Below are 24,473 nucleotides of genomic sequence, written 5' to 3'. Positions count from 1 at the left end.
CGTCCCCAAGGGGACACAGAGTACCTCAGAGTAGCAGGGCCTTGTCCCTGATGATACCCGGCTCCTGTCCAGCAGATTCCTCCAGGGGCTGCGGAGGGAGCCCGGTCCCAGAGCATGGTGACCGGTTAGGATCCCACTTCACCCAGAGCCCCTAAGGGATGGGGAAGGAAAACAGCATGTGGCTCCAGCCTTTGTACCCGCAATGGGTACCTCAACCTTAACAGCACCGCCGACCAGAGTGGGGTGAGAAGGGAGCATGCCGGGGGCCCTGTTATGGGCCCTCTTTTCTTCCATCCGATATAGTCAGCAGCTGCTGCTGACTAAATTGTGGAGCTTGCATGGAAGTGTGCCTCCTTCAACACAAAGCATAAAAACTGAGGAGCCCGTGATGCACGGGGGGGTGTATAGGCAGAGAGGAGGGGCTTACACTTTTAAGTGTAATACTTTGTGTGGCCTCCGGAGGCAGAAGCTATACACCCAATTGTCTGGGTCTCACAATGGAGCGACAAAGAAATGCCATCTTTTTCCCACTCCATTATCTATTTCAGCTTATTAAAGGTCAAATCGCTTAAAAGGTGATGATAAATATTTCTTATGCTCCAAGTCAGGGCATTATCCAATTTGCAAAAGAGAGAATCAACCAATTCATGAAGCAGGTTCTTGTTAGCCAAAAGTTTCCTAAGAGTATCTCTTAAAGACATTAGGGTTTTGAAGTCTATATCTGGAATTTTATGCTTAATTTTGATATCAAGAAAGGAAATAAAATCATTGCCGTCATGTATATGAGAAACCTTTTTTAAGTTCAGGGAATGCCAAGCTTTGGGAAGTTCTATATTAGCCAACAGTGCTAAAACTATTTTACTAATTTTTTACGAATATTTACTAATTTTGGGAGATTGTTTCAACAAATATTTCCATGCATTAAATGTGGCCAAAATGTAGGAGTGTTCGGAGAAGGAAGGGAAGGATTAAGTATGTGGGAAAGAAGGAGGGTCTTGAGAGGTCTATAGTTGTTAGCTGATAGCTCTAGCCATGGAAAGGGGTGTGAATTTTCTAACCATTGTTGGCTTTGTTGAATAAGGAAAGTCATGTAATAATTGGTAAGGTCCAGCACGCCCATACCTCTTTTTTTCCTATGTTTAGTTAAGGTTAATCTAGAAATTCTGGGGCGCTTAGAATCCCATATAAAGTCATTCATTAATTTTGTTAATTTTAAAATATGGTGCAAAGGAGATATAGCGGGATGGATCTAAATTGATAAATGATTTTGGGAAGAACCATCATTTTAAAAATTGTTATCCTCCCCACCCAAGACATTTCAGTTTTTGAGTATTGTAATGTAATTGAATAATGTAATTGTAATCTTTTTTAAGATTGTTAACTAAGAGATTTATATTGGTTTCCAGCATATATTTAAGAGTTTTCGTAATAGTAATGCCTAGATAAGGAATAGAATTTGTCTCTTGTGAAAAGGAAGTCATATTTTTAATACAGCCTATCAAAACATCATCTAAGTGGAAATGTAAAAATTTGGATTTTTGGTCATTTAGTTTGTAATAAGATATATGTGAAAATGTTTCTAGGGATGTAATCAATTCAGGGACAGAGGACATGGGGTCAGAAAGGGAGAGTAAAATATCATCAGCATATAAGCCGATTTTGTGTTTTGTTTTGGTGAGAATCCCTTTAATATCTACATTCGATCTAATGTATTCAGGTAGGGGTTCTATAGAAATATTGAAAAGGATAGGAGAAAGAGGGCAACCCTGTCTTGTACCGTTGGTTATGTTGAAGGGAGACGACAACTGATTATTCGCATATACCCTAGCAGTTGATGCAGAGTATAATGCCATAATCATATTAATAAAACTGTCGTTGAAGCCAAATTTCGAGAGAGTCGCCCTCAGATATTGCCAGTTAACACGGTCAAAAGCCTTTTCAGCGTCAAGTGCCAGCAATACAGATGGTATATTATTTTTACTCATCTGATGGACAAGGTTGATTGTTCTCTTCATACCATCATATGTTTGCCTCCCTTCAAAAAAAACAAGTTGATCTACATTAATGATGTTTGGGATGATCTTTGACAACCTATTTGCTATTACCGTATTTTTCGGACCATAAGACGCACTTTTTTTCCCCCAAATGTTGGGGGAAAGTTGGGGGTGCGTCTTATGGTCTGACTATAGGGCTGCGGCCGGGAATGAGGGTGCTGCGGTGGAGCGGGTCATCGGGGGCACGAGCAGGCTGCAGCAGCCTGCTGTGACCACGTGGGCCCGCTCATTACATATGCACGCCCATCCTCCCGCCCATTTCTCAGCGCAGAAGCCGGCACTGATAGGTGGGCGGGAGGACGAGCGGGACGCGCGCATAGTAAAGAGCCGTTCCGCATGATCACCCCTGGCAATTACAGCCTGGAGTGATCATGTGCGGCTGTATTCACTGATCCCCCGCGCGTCATCATCAGCGCGGGGTGCAGTGAATCAGTGTACTCACCCGTCCCTGTGTGTGGAGCCGTCCCCCTGCAGCACGCGATGTCTTCCCGTCTGTGCCGGTCAGCTGATTTGTGCTGATCAGCTGATCGGCACAGACAGGAAGACATCGCGATGCTGCAGGGGGACGGCTCCACACACACAAGTCAGCGGCGCAGAGAGGAAGATGATCGGTGCTGCATGAAGTGAGGAACAGGTGAGTATAAACGTTTTTTTTTTCTCTGTGCTATAGGATACAGGCCATATACCAGGATGGTATATGAGCACAATGGGGGCATATAGCAGGATGAGGGTATATGAGCAGGATAGATGGGGGGTATATGAACAGGATGGGGGTATATGAACAGGATGGGGGTATATGAACAGGATGGATGGGGGAATATGAGCAGGATGGGGGTATATGAACAGGATGGGAGTATATGAACAGGATGGATGGGGGAATATGAGCAGGATGGGGGTATATGAACAGGATGGATGGTGGAATATGAGCAGGATGGGGGGTATATGAACAGGATGGGGGTATATGAACAGGATGGATGGGGGAATATGAGCAGGATGGATAGGGGGTATATCAATAGGATGGGGGTATATGAACAGGATGGATGGGGGAATATGAGCAGGATGCTGGAATATGAGCAGGATAGGGGTATATAAGAAGGATGGGGGTTTATAGCAGGATGATATACAAGGCAGGAGGATCATTACCAGGATGGGGTACCTTTAGTAGAGAATTTGGGGACATTATCCCCATAATAGTGTCAGCAGCAGATCCTCACCCCATAACAGTGCGTCATGACCACATTTTTTTGCTTAAAGTTTTATTTTCCTCTAAAACCAGGGTGCGTCTTATAGTCCGGTGCGTCTTATAGTCCGAAAAATACGGTAATTTAGAGCATATTTTTGTGTCTGTATTGATTAGGGATATGGGTCTATAATTACCAACTAATGCACTACCTCCACCTGGCTTAGGGATTAATGAGATTGTCACTTGCAGCATTTCTTGAGGGATATGGCCTGATGAAGAAATTTTATTAAATGTCTTGGTCAGATGTGAGATCAAGAGGGGGAAAAATAATTTATAATATACATTTGTATATCCATCAGGGCCAGGGGATTTTCGTAATTTTAACAAGTTAATAGCATTACGAACGTCTGATTCTGAAAAGGGGATATTTAGGTTATTTAGATCGTCTGATAAAATACTTGGTAAGTATTTGGATAGGAATTCATTAATTAGAGTTGTGGTAGGGTGGGGATTATGAGAATCATTTTTAAGATTATAGAGATTTTCATAAAATTTGGCAAAAGTATCAACTATTTCCTTGGGATGATAAGTCATATTACCATTGGGCATTTTAATTGACGTAATTCTTTTACGAATTCTCAAATTCTTAACTCTTTGGGCCATTAATTTTGAGGGCTTATTAACTGAAGAATAAAATGTTCTTTTCCAGTACAAATTGAATCTATCGTAGTCTTCCAACAAGATTAATCTTAATTGGGACCTCAGATCTAATAACTCTCTATGAAGATCTATTGATGGAGAGCTAAGATCCTGTTGCATTCTTTCAACATTGTTGATCTTATTTTGGAGTTGTACAATTTTTTCTCTCTTGATTTTTTCGAGATGTGCTGAAATACCCATTAACTCCCCTCTCACTACCGCTTTATGGGCATTCCACATTATTGTAGGACAAATCAAATCATCGATGTTTTCTATAAAGTAATTAGTAATTATTTTCTCTAATTGTGGCTTGTAAATTGGGGAATTTATTAGTAATGAACTACATTTCCACAAGAGATGTCTTTGAGCCTGCGAATTTAATATAATCTCACCCAGTACTGGAGAGTGGTCAGAAAATGTTTTCTATGGGATGATAACCTTTTTAAATTTAGAAATAGAGAAAGAAGTCGTTAAGATGAAGTCTATTCTTGAAAAGGTATTGTAGGTATTAGAATAAAAAGTGAATTCCCATGATGAGGCGTTTAAACTTCTGAAAGTATCTAGAAGTTCATTGTTTGATAACCATTTTTTAAGGGAAAGAGAGCAAACACTGTTTTGGGCCGTAGAATCCAATATGAGATCTGGGACCAGAATAAAGTCCCCTAGAAAGAAAATGTTTCAGATTTTAATATTATTTAGAATGGAAATTACCCTGTTCAGGAATCCAATTTGGTCAAAATTGGGGGCATGAATGCTGACAATTGTGCATGGGCTATTATTGATTTTGCAAGCCAAAATGTGAATTCTACCTTGATCACCATAAGCTTCGTTAATAAGTTGAAAAGAGACATTGTTTTTTTATCAAAGAACAAACTCCAGCCTTCTTCTTCTCATTCAAGGCAAGAAGGGAATTTTGTTTACTTACCGTAAATTCCTTTTCTTCTAGCTCCTATTGGGAGACCCAGACAATTGGGTGTATAGCTACTGCCTCCGGAGGCCACACAAAGTATTACACTTTAAAAAGTGTAACCCCTCCCCTCTGCCTATACACCCTCCCGTGCATCACGGGCCCATCAGTTTTGGTGCCAAAGCAGGAAGGAGGAAACTTATAAATTGGTCTAAGGTAATTCAATCCGAAGGATGTTCGGAGAACTGAAACCATGAACCAAAGGAACAATTCAACATGAACAACATGTGTACACAAAAGAACAACAGCCCGAAGGGAACAGGGGCGGGTGCTGGGTCTCCCAATAGGAGCTAGAAGAAAAGGAATTTACGGTAAGTAAACAAAATTCCCTTCTTCTTTGTCGCTCCATTGGGAGACCCAGACAATTGGGATGTCCAAAAGCAGTCCCTGGGTGGGTAAAAGAATACCTCGATAAAAAGAGCCGAAAACGGCCCCCTCTTACAGGTCGGCAACCGCCGCCTGAAGGACTCGCCTACCTAGGCTGGCATCTGCCGAAGCATATGCATGCACCTGATAGTGTTTCGTGAAAGTGTGCAGACTCGACCAGGTAGCCGCCTGACACACCTGCTGAGCCGTAGCCTGGTGCCGCAATGCCCAGGATGCACCTACGGCTCTGGTAGAATGGGCTTTCAGCCCTAAAGGAATCGGAAGCCCAGAAGAACGGTAGGCTTCAAGAATCAGTTCCTTGATCCACCGAGTCAAGGTTGACTTGGAAGCCTGCGACCCCTTACGCTGGCCAGCGACAAGAACAAAGAGCGCATCAGAACGGCGCAGGGGCGCCGTGCGCGAAATGTAGAGCCGGAGTGCTCTCACGAGATCTAACAAGTGCAAATCCTTTTCACATTGGTGAACTGGATGAGGGCAAAAAGAAGGTAAGGAGATATCCTGATTGAGATGAAAAGGGGATACCACCTTAGGTAGAAGTTCCGGGACCGGACGCAGAACCACCTTATCCTGGTGAAACACCAGGAAGGGGGCTTTGCATGACAGCGCTGCTAGCTCAGACACTCTCCGAAGTGATGTGACTGCCACTAGGAAGGCCACCTTCTGCGAAAAGCGTGATAGAGATAACCCTGATGACGCTAGGAGCCAGGACTCAATGGCCACACAGTCAGGTTGAGGGCCGCAGAATTCAGATGGAAAAATGGCCCTTGAGACAGCAAGTCTGGTCGGTCTGGGAGTGCCCACGGTTGACCCACCGTGAGGTGCCACAGATCCGGGTACCACGACCTCCTCGGCCAGTCTGGAGCGACGAGGATGGCGCGGCGGCAGTCGGACCTGATCTTGCGTAACACTCTGGGCAGCAGTGCCAGAGGAGGAAATACATAAGGCAGTCGAAACTGCGACCAGTCCTGAACTAATGCGTCCGCCGCCGCCAGCGCTCTGTGATCTTGAGACCGTGCCATGAATGCCGGGACTTTGTTGTTGTGCCGAGACGCCATGAGGTCGACGTCCGGCGTTCCCCAGCGGCAACAGATCTCTTGAAACACGTCCGGGTGAAGAGACCATTCCCCTGCGTCCATGCCCCGGCGACTGAGAAAGTCTGCTTCCCAGTTTTCTACGCCCGGGATGTGAACTGCGGAGATGGTGGAGGCTGTGGCTTCCGCCCACAGCAGAATCCGCCGAACTTCTTGGAAGGCTTGACGACTGCGTGTGCCGCCCTGGTGGTTGATGTACGCGACCGCCGTGGCGTTGTCCGACTGTATTCGGATCTGCCTGCCCTCCAGCCACCGCTGGAACGCTTTTAGGGCTAGATACACTGCCCTTATCTCCAGAACATTGATCTGAAGGGAGGACTCTGTCGGAGTCCAGGTTCCCTGAGCCCTGTGGTGGAGGAAGACCGCTCCCCACCCTGACAGACTCGCGTCCGTCGTGACCACAGCCCAGGATGGGGGCAGGAAGGATTTTCCCTTCGACAAAGAAGTGGGAAGAAGCCACCACTGAAGAGAGGTTTTGGCTGCCAGAGAAAGAGAGACGTTCCTGTCTAGGGACGTCGACCTCCTGTCCCATTTGCGGAGAATGTCCCATTGAAGTGGACGCAGATGGAACTGCGCAAAGGGAACTGCCTCCATTGCTGCCACCATCTTCCCTAGGAAGTGCATGAGGCGCCTCAAGGGGTGTGACTGGGCCCGAAGGAGAGAGTGCACCCCTGTCTGCAGCGAACGCTGTTTGTCCAGCGGAAGCTTCAATATCGCTGAGAGAGTATGAAACTCCATCCCGAGGTAAGTCAGTGATTGGGTCGGTGTCAATTTTGACTTTGGGAAATTGATGATCCACCCGAACCTCTGGAGAGTCTCCAGAGCAATGGTCAGGCTGTGTTGACATGCCACCCGGGAGGGTGCCTTGACTAGGAGATCGTCTAAGTAAGGGATCACCGAGTGGCCCTGAGAGTGTAGGACCGCCACTACTGATGCCATGACCTTGGTGAAGACCCGTGGGGCTGTCGCCAGGCCGAAAGGCAGTGCCACGAACTGAAGGTGTTCGTCCCCGATGGCGAAACGCAGGAAGCGTTGATGCTCTGGTGCAATCGGCACATGGAGATAAGCATCCCTGATGTCGATTGATGCTAGGAAGTCTCCTTGGGACATCGAGGCGATGACAGAGCGGAGAGATTCCATCCGGAACCGTCTGGTTCTCACGTGTCTGTTGAGCAGTTTGAGGTCCAGAACGGGACGGAATGATCCGTCCTTTTTTGGCACCACGAACAAGTTGGAGTAAAAACCGCGACCACGTTCTTGAAGGGGAACGGGGATCACAACTCCCTCTGCCTTCAGAGTGTTCACCGCCTGAAAAAGTGCATCGGCTCGCTCGGGGGGCAGAGATGTTCTGAAGAAACGAGTCGGAGGACGAGAACTGAGCTCTATCCTGTAACCGTGAGACAGAATGTCTCTCACCCATCGGTCTTGAACATGTGACCACCAGGCGTCGCAAAAGCGGGAGAGCCTGCCACCGACCGAGGATGCGGTTTGGGGAGGCCGAAAGTCATGAGGAGGCCGCTTTGGGGGCGGTTCCTCCGGCGGTCTTTTTAGGACGTGACTTAGACCGCCATGCAGAAGAGTTCCTCTGTCCCTTCTCTGACCTGTTGGACGTGGAGGAATGGGACCTGGCTGAGGGCCGAAAGGACCGAAACCTCGGTTGTATCTTTCGTTGCTGAGGTCTGTTTGGTTTGGACTGGGGTAAGGACGAGTCCTTTCCCTTGGATTGTTTAATAATTTCGTCCAATTGCTCGCCAAACAAACGGTCGCCAGAAAATGGCAAACCGGTTAAGAACTTCTTGGAAGCAGAGTCTGCCTTCCATTCGCGTAGCCACATGGCCCTGCGGACTGCCACCGAATTGGCGGATGCTACCGCTGTACGGCTCGCAGAGTCCAGGACAGCATTCATGGCGTAGGACGAAAAGGCCGACGCCTGAGAAGTCAAAGACACAACCTGCGGAGCAGAGGTACGTGTGACCGCATTAATCTCAGACAGACAAGCTGAGATAGCTTGGAGTGCCCACACGGCTGCGAATGCCGGAGCAAAAGACGCGCCTATGGCTTCATAGATGGATTTCATCATGAGCTCTATTTGCCTGTCAGTGGCATCCTTGAGCGATGAACCATCTGCCACTGATACTACTGATCTAGCCGCCAGTCTGGAGACTGGGGGATCCACCTTGGGACACTGAGCCCAACCCTTAACTACGTCAGGGGGGAAGGGGTAACGTGTGTCATTAAGGCGCTTAGTAAAGCGCTTGTCCGGAAATGCTCTGTGCTTCTGGACAGCCTCTCTGAAGTTAGAGTGATCGAAAAACGCACTCCGTGTACGTTTGGGAAACCTAAACTGGTGTTTCTCCTGCTGCGAAGCCGACTCCTCTATAGGTGGAGTTGGGGGAGAAAGATCTAGCACCTGGTTGATGGACGCTATAAGGTCATTTACTATGGCGTCCCCTTCAGGTGTATCAAGATTGAGAGCAACGTCAGGATCAGAGCCCTGAGCTGCGACCTCCGCTTCATCCTCCAGAGAGTCCTCATGCTGAGACCCCGAACAGCGTGATGAAGTCGGGGAAGGTTCCCAGCGAGCCCGCTTAGCCAGTCTGGGACTGCGGTCCGTGTCGGAGTCCTCACCGTGGGACCTAGGTGTCACCCCAGGAGCACTTTGCTGCGCCGACCGAGAGGGGCCTGGGGGCGATGAACTCACAGTGCCCTGGGCCTGTGTTACCGGGCTGGACTGCAAGGCTTCTAGTATCTTAGCAGACCATCTGTCCATAGACTGAGCCATGGATTGTGAAAGCGACTCAGAGAGTTTCTCAGCCAAAACTGCAAACTCTGTCCCTGCCACCTGGACAGTGGAAGCCGGCGGTTCTACCTGAGCCGAGGGTCCCACCAGTGCCCGAGGCTCCGGCTGAGTGAGTGCCACAGGGGCCGAGCATTGCACACAATGAGGGTAGGTGGAACCTGCAGGTAACATAGCCGCACAAGAGGTACAGGTTGCAAAATAAGCCTGTGTCTTGGCACCCTTGCTCTTTGCGGACGACATGCTGTTGTCTCCTCTTAGAGTGATCAGTGAGGGTATATAGCCAAAAGCAAATAATGCGGCCGAACAGAGAAAATGTATACAATATATATATATATACACTTCGGCACCCCAGGGGGGCCAGCACCTGGTAACCGGTGTGGCTTACCGACCGCCCAAAGCGGTTGTGTGTCCACCAGATTCCCTGCCTGGGCCTCCCAGAGCTGCAGAGCTCGTTCTGAAATCCTCCACCGGCAGAAGTGATTATAACAATGGCTGCCAGCGTTCTCAGGGGAGGAGGGAGCCGTGGGCGTGCCTAATAAAGTGCGGGAATCTGGTGCCCCACAGTGCTCAGTGAGGGGGGAGGAGGACACCAAAGTATGCTCCAGCCCTCACTGCCGACGTCCAGTCGGCCGTCCCGCCCTTACCCCTGACTGGCAGGCCCGGGGGCGGGAGTTATGGTACTAGGCCGCAGAAGCCGGGGACTAAATTTAATAACGCGGCCGACAAACAGGTGCGGTCGGCGCGGTAGTCCCGGCCTCACAAACACACAGCAGCCGCTGCAGCGTCTGTAACACAGGCGCTCCCTGCAGCGTCCCCAAGGGGACACAGAGTACCTTATAGATGCAGGGCCCTGTCCCTGATGATATCCAGTCTCCTGTCCGTCAGATTCCCCCAGGGGCTGCGGAGGGAGCCCGGTTCCAGTGAATGGTGACCGGTTAGGATCCCACTTCTCCCAGAGCCTCTAAGGGATGGGGAAGGAAAACGGCATGTGGCTCCAGCCTCTGTACCCGCAATGGGTACCTCAACCTTAACAGCACTGCCGACTCAGTGGGGTGAGAAGGGAGCATGCCGGGGGCCCTGTGGGGGCCCTCTTTTCTTCCATCCGATACAATCAGCAGCTGCTGCTGACTAAAATGTGGAGCTTGCGTGAATGTGTGCCTCCTTCAACACAAAGCATAAAACTGATGGGCCCGTGATGCACGGGAGGGTGTATAGGCAGAGGGGAGGGGTTACACTTTTTAAAGTGTAATACTTTGTGTGGCCTCCGGAGGCAGTAGCTATACACCCAATTGTCTGGGTCTCCCAATGGAGCGACAAAGAAAGAAAGAATTAAGGAAATTTTTGTTTGAAAAGGTAGGATGATTCTCTCTAGCAAATTTGATTTCCTGTAAGCAAACGATGTCGGCATATGAATTTTTTATGTCTTTCCATGTCTGAAACCTTCTCCTCGGACTATTGAGGCCTCTAACATTATAAGTAAAGATTTTTGTGGTTAATCAGTTCTTCAGCCCATATCAGGATACAGACAATTTAAAAGGTGACAAATGATGAAATGTCCTCTTTACGATGCAATTCCTCACCTATCCAAATGAAACTATTGAACATAGATGTCCACTAACCTGAGTCCAAGTTCTGACTGGGAGTTCTGTAATTTCAACTGTATTCCGATCAAGAACAAAGATCTCCCCGCTCACAGCGTACTGGTTCTGGCCCAGTTCCTGGATCGTACCTTTGAAATTTTTGTAGTTGGGGAGCTGCAAGGGCAAAAATAAAATATAAAAACAAAAACAAACAATAGCTTACATCAGTCCTTTAGCAGATGTCAGGGTAGATGAGACATGCCTGATCTGTTGCTTTCATAGATGATATGCTGCAGTCAACAGATATGCTGCTGAAGGTACAAGGAAACCTTAAGGGTCCCGTCAGACCTGACAGATCTGTTGTCAAATCAACCTCATTCAGATGTAGATTTTTTTGCAACAAAATAGTTGAATATAAACTTTCTCTAAATGTAATAAAAATAAACATGGCCTTGGTCCACTGGCTCTATGAGGCATGTATCTTATCCGCATTCATTTCAGTGAAGCGGAGCTGCAATAACAGACATAACTCTATGGCAATGTTTCTGGAGGACAGCAGCCATGTTGATCTAATTCTGAACAACCCTTTCACTTGTATGGAATGGTGTTGCTCTGCAGATGCCTGGGAGTGTCACTGTGCATAGAAATAGCCAAATTGCTTCTTAAATGCTCCTACACATCCTAGTGATGGTAGATAATGGGAGCTTTCTTTTTATTTTTTTGGCTTTGGGATGCAAATAGAAATGGGTGAAATAGGTATCCAGAGGAATAAAAAGACACTAAAAAGACCAAGGCTATCGTACGTATCAGTACAAAGATAGATACGTCACTAGCACTTACTTTAGTTGTGGTTTACATTTTGTAAAGCGTTTTGTACATGTGCTTACCAGCGGGTAAGGATCCAAGCCGTCCAGCATTCTCTTGACATTGTTCACAATCTCTCTTGTGTCATAATTTGGTAGTTTACAGGCCCATCCAGTGCCAATACCTTCAGCACCATTTATCAAAACCATAGGAATAATGGGCATGTACCACTCTGGCTCCACTCTCTGGTTATCATCATATAGGAACTTAAGCAAATTGTCATCCACATTTGGAAAAAGTAGTCGTGCCAGTGGGCTACAGAGTAACGAAGCAGATGTTACAAACATTCATCAACACTAAGAAGTGGTTCATTACTTATTTTTTCAAGCCACATCAATATAATGTTGAGAAACAAGGCTTCTCTCAAATACCTTGTGTTTCCAATATTGCCTGTGAGCAGCGCTATTACGGTCCGCTCATCCCCTTCTTGTGAGCCACTGGGCTCTGTGACCTCTGATGTCCGGTTATGTCACGTCAACTTCCAGTTGACCTGACATCACCGCAGCCGGCCCCAGTCTTCCTGAGTCACTGGGGTCTCCCAGCGTCACAGCCCAGCATCGCTCCTGCTTGCGGCTCTCAGCAGTGAAGGAGAGAGCAGTGAGATGCCGGGCTGTGATGAGCGGTGAAACACCGCCCACAGCCCCGTGACTCAGGAAGACTGATACCAGCTGCGGCGATGTCAGGTCAACTGGAAGTTGACATGACATCACCAGATCCCAGAGGTCACGGAGCCCAGGGGGTCACGAGACGGGGATAAGTGGACCGCAATTGCGCTGCTCACAGGCACTATTGGCAACACAAGGTATTTAAGAGAAGCCTTGTTTCTCAACATTATATCGATGTGGTTTGGAAAAATTTAAGGTCCTCAAGCACAGAAGTTTCAGCCAACTCACCTTAACATAGTGAAAATGTAACGAGGGCTGGCAGCGTCTTTGCCACCATGTAACCGTGTGCCAAACTGGCCGATAGGCTGCAGAACGTTCACATTGTTACTTCCTACAAAGTTCTGTGCCAGGTTCACAATGGTCATCATCAGGGCTTGCTGTGAAAAGGGAAGATTTATCATAACTGAGGGATATTTGACAATTAAAATTAGTCAGCATTGTCTGTCAAAATTATAAATGGCACTTACCTCCCCATGATGGTAAGCAGACTGTTCAGCAACAGAGCCGGCTAGCTGGGCGACCTTGACTTCCCGTTTATCATTTCTTTTAAAACATGTGAAGACCACTTTTCTTTGTCCAGGCTTCAGGCCTAGTCAATAAAATGCAAAGGTTACTATTAGGCTCAGTGTACACTTGGCATTGTAGTTATGGTTATTTACAGAAACTACTTGCTCCTTACACACTGTAATAACTTATAATGGTGTGCATCAGGTTTTTTGAGGTTCTGTACTATGAATAGCCATCAGGGCTTTTTTATATACTTTCTTACATATAGAAAACATATGGGCATTCATTTATTACTACCATAGAAGAATATTTCCAGATCAGAGATTATGCTGGCTTAAATGAGGACAGTGATTGGCTGCAGCGGTCAATGTAGTGCACATGACGGCAGAAGGATTAAGACAAGACCCATAGGGACCACCAGTTGGGTGGGACAGTTTTTTCTTTATTATCTAATACGGTTCTCTTGACTACATTTGTACAAAGTCAAAAACCCAAAACATAAAGCTGGTACCGATATGGGTAAGTTAGAAAAATATGTAGATCCTGAGTGGCACTAATGAACTTATTTTAAGATATTTCTGCATAGACCAGTATTAGCGCTTTACTTACCATCAACCAGAGAAGGAATTGAGCGCTCATTGTCAGAGTTGGAGAACAAGATCAGCTCCTTATTAATGAAGTCATTGAAACTTAAGTGCTTTGTGGCTGTACCATATAAAAATTGCTGCAAAAGGCAAAAATATAAAATAAGAAAATGCAAAGACTGTCCAGAGAACCACTTTACTTTTCTCCTATATATACACCTTACCTCCGGCAGGCCATGCAATCGCCGCTGCCGTCTATCCTCCATGAAATTTGTGAGCCATTCTTTTCGGTCATCAATTTTCTTTTTGCTAAAAGCCTGCGGGATTCAGGACATATAACTGAATAAGAAACTTATGAAATGCGTGGAAAACACAAAGGGCAACAAGGGAATGTAGGCTACACATCTGCAACAGAAACTCAAAAAAGGAAACTCATTTTTTGGCATGTCAATATAAAGAGCATGGTAAGAAACTTACCACGCCACGTGTCGTGGATGATGCTGGAGGCTACTTTTTGATGGGCATTTGTCTCTTGCATTATTGACCCTATGTAAGTGGACATAGTGACTTAAGCAAGCAGTCTATTGCCACCGCAATAACACAACACCAAAATTAAGCCTCTGCAAATGGGGGGAGGGCACAGTGTTGCTGCGTATTCAGAATGATGTGCTTGGTACACTTTGTCATAAAGCAAGGCAGAAGGAAAACATGGATCCTACTGGGTACTGAAAACCACCAACACATCACAGACCATCACACAGATCAGGACTGTTCAGACAGCAAATAAAATAATAAAAGTAAAACAAATATATACTATATACACTAGCTAATATGGTGGGGTAACAAGTAATGGCCTTATGTTTCTTACCAGAGTAATGGCAGCATCATCCTCTGGCCCAGCATATCGGAAAATAATTCTGTGCCGGTCCATGTCTGCAAAATACTCCTTGGCCTCCTTTGCAGTACTTGTACCCAAACCTGCATAACATAGAATATAATATAGATATCATTGAAAACATTACAAACAGTTTCTTCACTTGGATCATCCCTAACTTTTATCCAATTACAACTAGCAGATACACTAATTAAAGGCGGTTGTCCGGTAATCTGATAGATAGATTTCTGAATCCTGACATTGTGCGGTGTTCACGATGTCAGGATTCACCAGCCGGGGCAGGCGGTCACATGATGGCACATAAGAGACTTGCAAAATTCCAGCCACATTCTGACTAGACGTCTCTCAATACAAATTCATGGAGAGAAGCCGATTCCATTTAGTCAGCACATGCAAATACCATACATGAGGTTACGTGTCCTTTGCTCTCACCAGCAATAGTGGTCACTTCTGACAGTGTGCATACTACACACTCTCAGAATTCAGAAGTCTGCAGTCACTGCTGACTTCTCAGAGGACCAGACCTGTATGGGGGAGGTATAGCGCCTGCCTCCTCTTTATTTGGGTGTGGAAAGACAATGTTGCAAGCTGACTGGGACAACTGCTGATGCTAAGGCAAACTTATGGCAGGTATTGGGCAAGTATCCATATAACAAGAATGGTTAATTCTATTGGTCGTTTGTATTTTGTTTCCTATCATGTGTGCCTCCAAATTATATATTTTCTGTTTCTTTCATAAGATTTGTCATTGTATTATGTCTCTTGTAAACCTGACGTCACTAAATTACAGTTTGAATAGTGCTCTGGTAAAGAGAAAAATCAAAGAACGTCACACAGTTGTTTTCCCACCTTTTAGGTTTCAAAAAGAAGAACGCACCTTTGTAGTACTTTATCTTCCAAAGTTTCTGGTTTTCAATTTGCTTTTTCCATTCATCAAACTCAGGAATACTGTAGAATGACAACTCCTGCTTATTTTTCGTTGCCTTTCAAAGCAAAGAGATTCACGTATTAAATGTGTCCCAACAAGACACCTCACTACTAAGGCGGAATAGACACTGTTATTACGTACCTTAACAATTGGGGTGATAAATTCCTCTAGAAAATTGTGTTTCAACAGCGACGGCCAGTTATGGTGGAAAAAGTTAATTAATAAACCTTTAATATGAGAGCCATCTTGATCCTGTACAAAGACAAAAAAAAAACTATGGACCAGGTTGCATTGTACCAGAGTAAGTAACGATAACTGCTACCAATATACATAGTAACTTAGTTAAGATTGAAAGAAGATGTTCAACATTGTTGTAATTTCCATGAGAAACTACGACACTGTCTACAGATATGGAAATAATGATAAATATACATCCAGTGACAAGACATTACATAAATGGATATTTCAGATTATTATATGATGTGTATTTTACTTTTTGGAATCCTGTAGATGTGTGCTTGGTCGGTATGCCCTGAGGTGATCCAGTGCCCTATATATATATTATTTAAAAAGGGTGGTTCACCCATATTTTTTATTTTCTAGATCGATACTATATTGAGAAACAATGTTTCTCTCAAATACCTTATGTTGGCAATAGTGCCTGTGAGAGGCGCGATTGCGGACTGGTGTTCCCCGGTCCGTGACCCCGAGCTCCGTGACCTCGGGGATCCGGTGACGTCACGTCAAGTTCCTGTTACACCACAGCCAGCCACAGTGTCCGTGAGTCATGGGCTGTGGGCGGTGTTTCACCACTCGTCACAGCCTATCAGCTCCCTCACAGCAGAGCGCTGTAAGCAGGAGACACACTGGGCTGTGATAAGCGGTGAAACACCGCCCACAGCCCAGTGACTCAGGAAGACTGTGGCCGACCGCGGTGATGTCATGTGATAAGGAACTTGACGTGACGTCACCTGATCCCCAAAGTCATGGAGCGGGGAACAGCGGTCCGCAATAGCGCCTCTCACAGGCAGTATTGTCAACATAAGGTTTTTGAGAGAAACATTGTTTCTCAATATACAGTTAGGTCCAGAAATATTTGGACAGTGACACAATTTTCGCGAGTTGGGCTCTGCATGCCACCACATTAGATTTGAATTGAAACCTCTACAACAGAATTCAAGTGCAGATTGTAACGTTTAATTTGAAGGTTTGAACAAAAATATCTGATAGAAATTGTAGGAATTGTACACATTTCTTTATAAACACTCCACATTTTAGGAGGTCAAAAGTAATTGGACAAATAAACCAAACCCAAACAAAGAAGGGAATTTTGTTTACTTACCGTAAATTCCTTTTCTTCTAGCTCCTATTGGGAGACCCAGACAATTGGGTGTATAGCTTCTGCCTCCGGAGGCCACACAAAGTATTACACTTTAAAAAGTGTAACCCCCTCCCCTCTGCCTATAAACCCTCCCGTGGACCACGGGCTCCTCAGTTTTGGTGCAAAAGCAGGAAGGAGGAAACTTATAAATTGGTCTAGGGTAAATTCAATCCGAAGGATGTTCGGAGAACTGAAGACCATAACCCCAAAAGAACAACCAGCCCAAAGGGCACAGGGGTGGGTGCTGGGTCTCCCAATAGGAGCTAGAAGAAAAGGAATTTACGGTAAGTAAACAAAATTCCCTTCTTCTTTGTCGCTCCATTGGGAGACCCAGACAATTGGGACGTCCAAGAGCAGTCCCTGGGTGGGTAAAAGAATACCTCAATAAGAAGAGCCGAAAACGGCCCCCTCTTACAGGTGGACAACCGCCGTCTGAAGGACTCGCCTACCTAGACTGGCGTCTGCCGAAGCATAGGTATGCACTTGATAGTGCTTCGTGAAAGTGTGCAGACTAGATCACGTAGCTGCCTGACACACCTGCTGAACCGTTGCCCGGTGCCGCAATGCCCAGGACGCACCTACAGTTCTGGTAGAATGGCCTTTCAGCCCTGAAGGGAGCGGAAGGCCCGAAGAACGGTAGGCCTCGAGAATCGGTTCCTTGATCCACCGAGCCGAGGTCGACTTGGAGGCCTGAGAGTCCATACGCTGGCCAGCGACAAGGACAAAAAGCGCATCTGAACGGCGCAGGGGCGCCGTGCGAGACACGTAGAACCGGAGTGCTCTCACTAGATCCAAAGAGTGCAAAACCTTTTCACACTGGTGAATTGGATTAGGGCAACAGGAAGGCAAGGAGATATCCTGATTTAGATGAAAAGGAGATACCACCTTAGAGAGAAATTCTGGGACAGGACGAAGAACCACCCTATCCTGGTGGAAAACCAGGAAGGGAGCCTTGCATGACAGCGCTGCAAGCTCAGACACTCTCTGAAGAGATGTGACTGTCACCAGGAAGGCCACCTTCTGCGAAAGACGGGAGAGAGAGACATCCCGCAGCAGCTCAAAAGGCGGCTTTTGAAGAGCCGTCAGGACTCTGCTAAGATCCCAGGCTTCCAACGGACGTCTGCAAGGTGGGACCATGTGGCAGACCCCCTGCAGGAACGTGCGGACCTGCGGAAGCCTGGCTAGACGCTTTTGAAAGAAAAAACACGAAGAGCGTGGATACTTGGCCCTAGAGAGAGAGTCGAGGGACAAAGCCTTGTCCATTCCAAATTGTAGGAATGAAAGGAGTGTGGGTAAGGCAAACAGCCATGGAGGAAAGCCGTTATCAGCGCACCAGGATAGAAAGACTTGCCAAGACCTGTAATAGATCTTGGCGGACGTTGGCTTCCTGGCTTGTCTCGTGGTGGCCATGACATCCTGAGATAACCCTGAAGACTCTAGGAGTCAGGGACCAATGGCCACCTAGTCAAGTTGAGGGCCACGGAATTCAGATGGAAAAACAGGGCCTTGTGACAGCAAGTCTGGGCGGTCTGGAAGTGCCCACGGTTGACCCACCGTGAGATGCCACAGATCCGGATACCACGACAGTCTCGGCCAGACTGGAGCGACGAGAATGGTGCGACGGCAGTCGAACCTGATCCTGCGTAGTACCCTGGGCAGCATCACCAGAGGGGGAAACACATAAGACAGTCGAAACTGCGACCAATCCTGGACTAAAGCGTCCGCTGCCAGAGGTCTGTGATCCTGAGACCGTGCCATGAAGGCCGGGACCTTGAGAGATCGACGTCCTGCGTTCCTTAGGGGCGATGGATCTCTCGAAGCACTTCTGGGTGCAGAGACCATTCCCCCGCGTCCATGCCCTGATGAGTGAAAAGAAACTGCTTCCCAGTTTTCTACGCCCGGGATGTGAACTGCGGAGATGGTGGAGCCTGTGGTTTCCACCCACTGCAGAATCCGCCAGATTTCCTGGAAGGCTTGACGACTGCGAGTGCCGCCTTGGTTCGCGAATGGCACTGCCTCCATAGCTGCAACCATCTTCCCCAGGAAGTGCATGAGGCGTCTTAAGGGGTGTGACTGACTCCGAAGAAGTGATTGCACCCCCGCTTGCAGAGAAAGCTGTTTGTCCCTGGAGAGTCGCCAGAGCGACGGCAAGGCTTTGTTGACACGCCATCTGAGAAGGGGCCCAGAGGTGAAGAAACGAGCCGCAGGACGAGAACCGAACTCTATCCTGTAACCATGAGACAGACTGTCTCTCACCCATCGGTCTTGAACTTGTGGCCACCAGGCGCCGACAAAGCGGGAGAGCCTGCCAACGACCGGGGATGCGGCTAGAGTAGGCCGAGAGCCATGAGGAGGCCGTTTTGGAGGCAGTGCCCCCTGCGGCCTTTTGGGGTCGTGACGTGGGCCGCCTCGCATATGAGTTCCTCTGGCCTTTCTCCGGCCTGTTGGACGAAGAAGAATGTGGCTTGGCGGAGGGACGAAAGGACCGAAACCTCGATTGGATTTTTCTTTGCTGAGGTCTCTTAGGTTTGGACTGGGGTAAGGAGGAGACCTTTCCCTTAGATTCCTTATTAATATCATCCAATCGTTCGCCAAATAAACGGTCGCCAGAAAAAAGGCAAACCAGTTAAGAACCTTTTTAAAGCCGAGTCTGGTTCCCATTCGCACAGCCACATGGCCCTGCGAACTGCCACGGAGTTAGCATATGCTACAGCCGTGCGGCTAGTGGAGTCCAGGACGGCGTTCGTGGCGCAGGACGAAAAGGCTGATGCCCGAGAGTCAAAGACGGAACATGCGGAGCAAAATTCCATGTGACCGCATTAAACTCCTTCAGACAAGCCTAGATTGCTTGGAGAGCCCACACGGCTGCAAAGGCTGGGGCGTAAGACGTGCCCGTGGCCTCATAGATGGACTTCGCTAAGAGCTCTATCTGTCTGTCAGTGGCATCCTTCAGGGATGAGCCATTTGCAACAGACACCACGGACCTAGCAGCCAATTTGGAGACTGGAGGATCCATCTTGGGAGAGCGAGCCCAACTCTTAACGACTTCAGATGGAAAGGGGTAACGCGTGTCAGTGTGACGTGTAACCCAGCACTTGTCCGGGACCGCTCCGGGTTTCTGGACAGCATCCCTGAAGTTAGAGTGATCAAAAAACGTATTGCGTGTACCTTTGGGGAACCGAAACTGGTGTTTCTTCTGCTGAGAAGCCGACTCTTCTACAGGAGGAGGCGGAGGAGAGCGAACCAGCACCTGGATGATGGACGAGATAAGATCATTTTAAGGCGTCCCCCCTCAGGAGTATCAAGGTTAAGGGTGAAGTCAGGGCCAGAGCCCTCAGCTCCCCCGTCCGCCTCGTCTTCCTGAGAGTCCTCGAGCTGGGATCCCTAGCAGCGTGAGGAAGTCGGGGAAGAGTCCCAGCGAGACCGCTTAGCCGGTCTTGGACTGCGGTCCGGGCAGGAGTCCTCCGCCTGAGACCTAGGGCTCAACCTGGGAGCGCGCTGCGGCGCTAACCAAGCGGGGCCTGGATGAGACAAGCTAACAGGGCCAGGGCCTGTGAAAGGTCCGGTCTGTACTGCAATGCCTCAAGGAGCCTAGAAGACCATTTGATCATATGAAAATGACTGAGGGCCAACACCGGTGACTCTGTCCATGCAGCCTGCTCAGGGGGAGCAGGGGGGTCTACATGAGCCGAGGGGCCCACCAGTACACCGAGGCTCCAGGTGAGCAAGCGAGGCAAGAGTCGAGCATTGCTCACAGTGAAGGTAGGTGTATCCCGCCGGTAACATAGCCCCACAAGAGGTACAGACCGCGAGAAAAACCTGTGCCTGTTGTGTCCTAGGAGAGTGACCACTGAAGGTTAAATGTGAACAAAGGGTATACAGTCTGTCCGAACCGAAATATATATAATATATATACATATGTATCCGGCACCCTAGGGGGACCAGCACTGGGTGCTGTGTTCACCCTGAGCTCCCCTGAGAAGCACCCACCGGCAGAATGACAGAAAATGGCCGCCGGAGCTCTCAGGGGAGGAGCGGGGCCGAGGGCGGCGCCAGCAAAGAGCGGGAGTCTGGGTTCCCCACAGTGGTCAGTGAGGGGGGAGGAAGACATGCAGGATGTTCCAGCCCTCACATCCGACGCCATGTCGGTAATCCCGCCCTTAGCTCTGACAGGCATGCTCGGGGGCGGGATTTTTGCGACTAGGCCGCGGTGAAGCCGGGGACTAAATTTGAGGCCGCGCCCGACCAGCAGGCCCGGTCGGCGCGGAAGTCCACCTGCCTCCTCAGTTTTACAACTACCACGGCTTCCGGGAAGAAGGTGCGCTCCCTGTACAGTCCCCAATGGGGACACAGAGTACCTTTAAGTAGCAGGGCCCGGTCCCTGGGGTTGAAGAGGCTCCGGTCCGGCTGGTTCCACCAGGGGCTGCGGATGGAGCACGGTCCCAGCAAATGGATGACCGCTCAGGTCCCACTTCTTCCAGCCGCATAAGGGATGGTGAAGGGGATGGCCTGTGGCTCCAGCCTCCGTACCCGCAATGGGTACCGTCTGGGGCCTCCACAGTGGCCAGTGAGGGGGGAGGAAGACATGCAAGATGCTCCAGCCGTCACATCCGACATCATGTCGGTAATCTCGCCCTTAGCTCTGACAGGCATGCCCGGGGGCGGGATTTTTGCGACTAGGCCGCGGTGAAGCCGGGGGCTAAAGTTGAGGCCGCGCCCGACAAGCAGGCCCGGTCGGCGCGGAAGTCCATCTGCCTCCTCAGTTATACGACTACCGCGGCCTCCGGGAAGAAGGTACGCTCCCTGTACAGTCCCCAATGGGGACACAGAGTACCTTTAAGTAGCAGGGCCCGGTCCCTGGGGTTGAAAAGGCTCCGGTCCGGCAGGTTCCACCAGGGGCTGCGGATGGAGCACGGTCCCAGTAAATGGATGACCGTTCAGGATCCCACTTCTCCCAGAGCCGCATAAGGGATGGTGAAGGAAAACGGCATGTGGCTCCAGCCTTTGTACCCGCAATGGGTACCTCAACCTTAACAACACCGCCGACATAGTGGGGTGAGAAGGGAGCATGCCGGGGACCCCGTGGGGGTCCTCTTTTCTTCCAACCGACAACTAAGTTATGAGAATGCATGAGTGGATGTGTGCCTCCTTCCACACAAAGCATAAAACTGAGGAGCCCGTGGTCCACGGGAGGGTGTATAGGCAGAGGGGAGGGGTTACACTTTTTAAAGTGTAATACTTTGTGTGGCCTCCGGAGGCAGAAGCTATACACCCAATTGTCTGGGTCTCCCAATGGAGCGACAAAGAAATATTTTTATTTTCAATATTTTGTTGCGAATCCTTTGGAGGCAATCACTGCCTTAAGTCTGGAACCCATGGACATCACCAAACGCTGGGTTTCCTCCTTCTTAATGCTTTGCCAGGCCTTTACAGCCGCAGCCTTCAGGTCTTGCTTGTTTGTGGGTCTTTCCGTTTTAAGTCTGGATTTGAGCAAGTGAAATGCATGCTCAATTGGGTTAAGATCTGGTGATTGACTTGGCCATTGCAGAATGTTCCACTTTTTTGCACTCATGAACTCCTGGGTAGTTTTGGCTGTATGCTTGGGGTCATTGTCCATCTGTACTATGAAGCGCCGTCCGATCAACTTTGCTGCATTTGGCTGAATCTGGGCTGAAAGTATATCCCTGTACACTTCAGAATTCATCCGGCTACTCTTGTCTGCTGTTATGTCATCAATAAACCCAAGTGACCCAGTGCCATTGAAAGCCATGCATGCCCATGCCATCACGTTGCCTCCACCATGTTTTACAGAGGATGTGGTGTGCCTTGGATCATGTGCCGTTCCCTTTCTTCTCCAAACTTTTTTCTTCCCATCATTCTGGTACAGGTTGATCTTTGTCTCATCTGTCCATAGAATACTTTTCCAGAACTGAGCTGGCTTCATGAGGTGTTTTTCAGCAAATTTAACTCTGGCCTGTCTATTTTTGGAATTGATGAATGGTTTGCATCTAGATGTGAACCCTTTGTATTTACTTTCATGGAGTCTTCTCTTTACTGTTGACTTAGAGACAGATACACCTACTTCACTGAGAGTGTTCTGGACTTCAGTTGATGTTGTGAACGGGTTCTTCTTCACCAAAGAAAGTATGCGGCGATCATCCACCACTGTTGTCATCCGTGGACGCCCAGGCCTTTTTGAGTTCCCAAGCTCACCAGTCAATTCCTTTTTTCTCAGAATGTACCCGACTGTTGATTTTGCTACGCCAAGCATGTCTGCTATCTCTCTGATGGATTTTTTCTTTTTTTTTCAGCATCAGGATGTTCTGCTTCACCTCAATTGAGAGTTCCTTAGACCGCATGTTGTCTGGTCACAGCAACAGCTTCCAAATGCAAAACCACACACCTGTAATCAACCCCAGACCTTTTAACTACTTCATTGATTACAGGTTAACGAGGGAGACGCCTTCAGAGTTAATTGCAGCCCTTAGAGTCCCTTGTCCAATTACTTTTGGTCCCTTGAAAAAGAGGAGGCTATGCATTACAGAGCTATGATTCCTAAACCCTTTCTCCGATTTGGATGTGAAAACTCTCATATTGCAGCTGGGAGTGTGCACTTTCAGCCCATATTATATATATAATTGTATTTCTGAACATGTTTTTGTAAACCGCTAAAATAACAAAACTTGTGTCACTGTCCAAATATTTCTGGCCCTGACTGTAATATCAATCTAGAAAATAAAAAATATGGGTGAACCACCCTTTTAATACCTCATAGAAACTCTTTCCAAACCATCTAGAGGATAAGGATAAGGTATAATAAATAGCACACATTAGACTGATCCATATCTTGATGAAGGTTCACCTGCAATTACCTGATCAGTCATGATCATGATCTTGCCATAACGCAAAGACTTGAGGGACTCCTGATCGTCATAGCTCTTCTTGTATTGCAAGCCGACAATTTTAATTATATTGTTGATCTCCGCATTCTCCATAATCTGAGAAAAGACAAAAATAAAGAAACTATAAGGGCTTGTTCACACCTAGCATTTTTTTCCCATCTGCTTTTCGGTGGGAAAAAAATGTAACCATTTTACAGTAGCAGCAAAAATGATGAATCTTTCTAAATTTCAGTCACATTTTTCATCTTTGTCACCTGCAGTGTGAAGTTTTTTACATGCAGTATTCCAATCAATGCTCTTAGCCTTTTTACTATGCCTTTTCCTATTGAGATCAATGAGGCTGCACAACAAGAAAACAAACAGAACAAACATTGCATAGAAGGCACCCAAATCACAAAATGTTAAATCTGGAAATACAGCTGTTTTTTTTACCTGCATTTTTCTTTTTACAGAAAAAAAAAAGTTGTGTGTGAACATACACTTCAGATTTATTTTTAAAAAGTACCAAACTATTTTGACACTGGCATGGGTACAATATTATGTCCAGATTCTCCACAATATCACTTTCCAGTCTTAGGCGGGCTTTGCACACTACAACATCGCAGGTGCGATGTCGGTGGGGTCAAATTGAAAGTGACACACATCCGGCATCGCATGCGACATCGTAGTGTGTAAAGCCTAGATGATACGATTAACGAGCGCAAAATCGTCGTAATCGTATCATTGGTGCAGCGTCGGCGTAATCCATAATTACGCAAGTCGCAGGAGCGAGGAACATCTCCTACCGGCGTCACCGCGGCTTCCGTAGGATATGCGGAAGGAAGGAGGTGGGCGGGATGTTTACATCCTGCTCATCTCCGCCCCTCCGCCGCTATTGGCCACTTGCCGTGTGACGTCGCTATGACGCCACACGACCCGCCCCCTTAGGAAGGAAGCGGGTCGCCGGCCAGAGCGACGGTCGCAGGGCAGGTGAGTGCATGTGAAGC

General features: G+C 47.8%; 1 protein-coding gene across 1 annotated transcript in view; it reads right to left on the bottom strand.

Annotated features, from left to right (window-relative positions):
- The window catches only part of TOP2B (DNA topoisomerase II beta), a 163,833-nt gene that overhangs the window by 72,572 nt on the left and 66,788 nt on the right, over nt 1-24,473 (bottom strand). The window contains exons 13-22 of the mRNA XM_075315280.1: nt 23,458-23,583; nt 15,346-15,456; nt 15,154-15,259; nt 14,250-14,359; nt 13,606-13,698; nt 13,407-13,521; nt 12,758-12,879; nt 12,519-12,667; nt 11,649-11,880; nt 10,801-10,935 (exon numbers count right to left, since the gene is read on the bottom strand). Coding sequence (XP_075171395.1) covers nt 10,801-10,935; nt 11,649-11,880; nt 12,519-12,667; nt 12,758-12,879; nt 13,407-13,521; nt 13,606-13,698; nt 14,250-14,359; nt 15,154-15,259; nt 15,346-15,456; nt 23,458-23,583 — 1,299 coding nt within the window. The remainder of the gene's footprint in view (nt 1-10,800; nt 10,936-11,648; nt 11,881-12,518; nt 12,668-12,757; nt 12,880-13,406; nt 13,522-13,605; nt 13,699-14,249; nt 14,360-15,153; nt 15,260-15,345; nt 15,457-23,457; nt 23,584-24,473) is intronic.

This window comes from Anomaloglossus baeobatrachus, chromosome 6 (assembly GCF_048569485.1).
Source record: "Anomaloglossus baeobatrachus isolate aAnoBae1 chromosome 6, aAnoBae1.hap1, whole genome shotgun sequence".
Classification (NCBI taxonomy): Eukaryota; Metazoa; Chordata; class Amphibia; order Anura; family Aromobatidae; genus Anomaloglossus; species Anomaloglossus baeobatrachus.
This window is presented reverse-complemented; position numbering and strand designations above follow the sequence as displayed.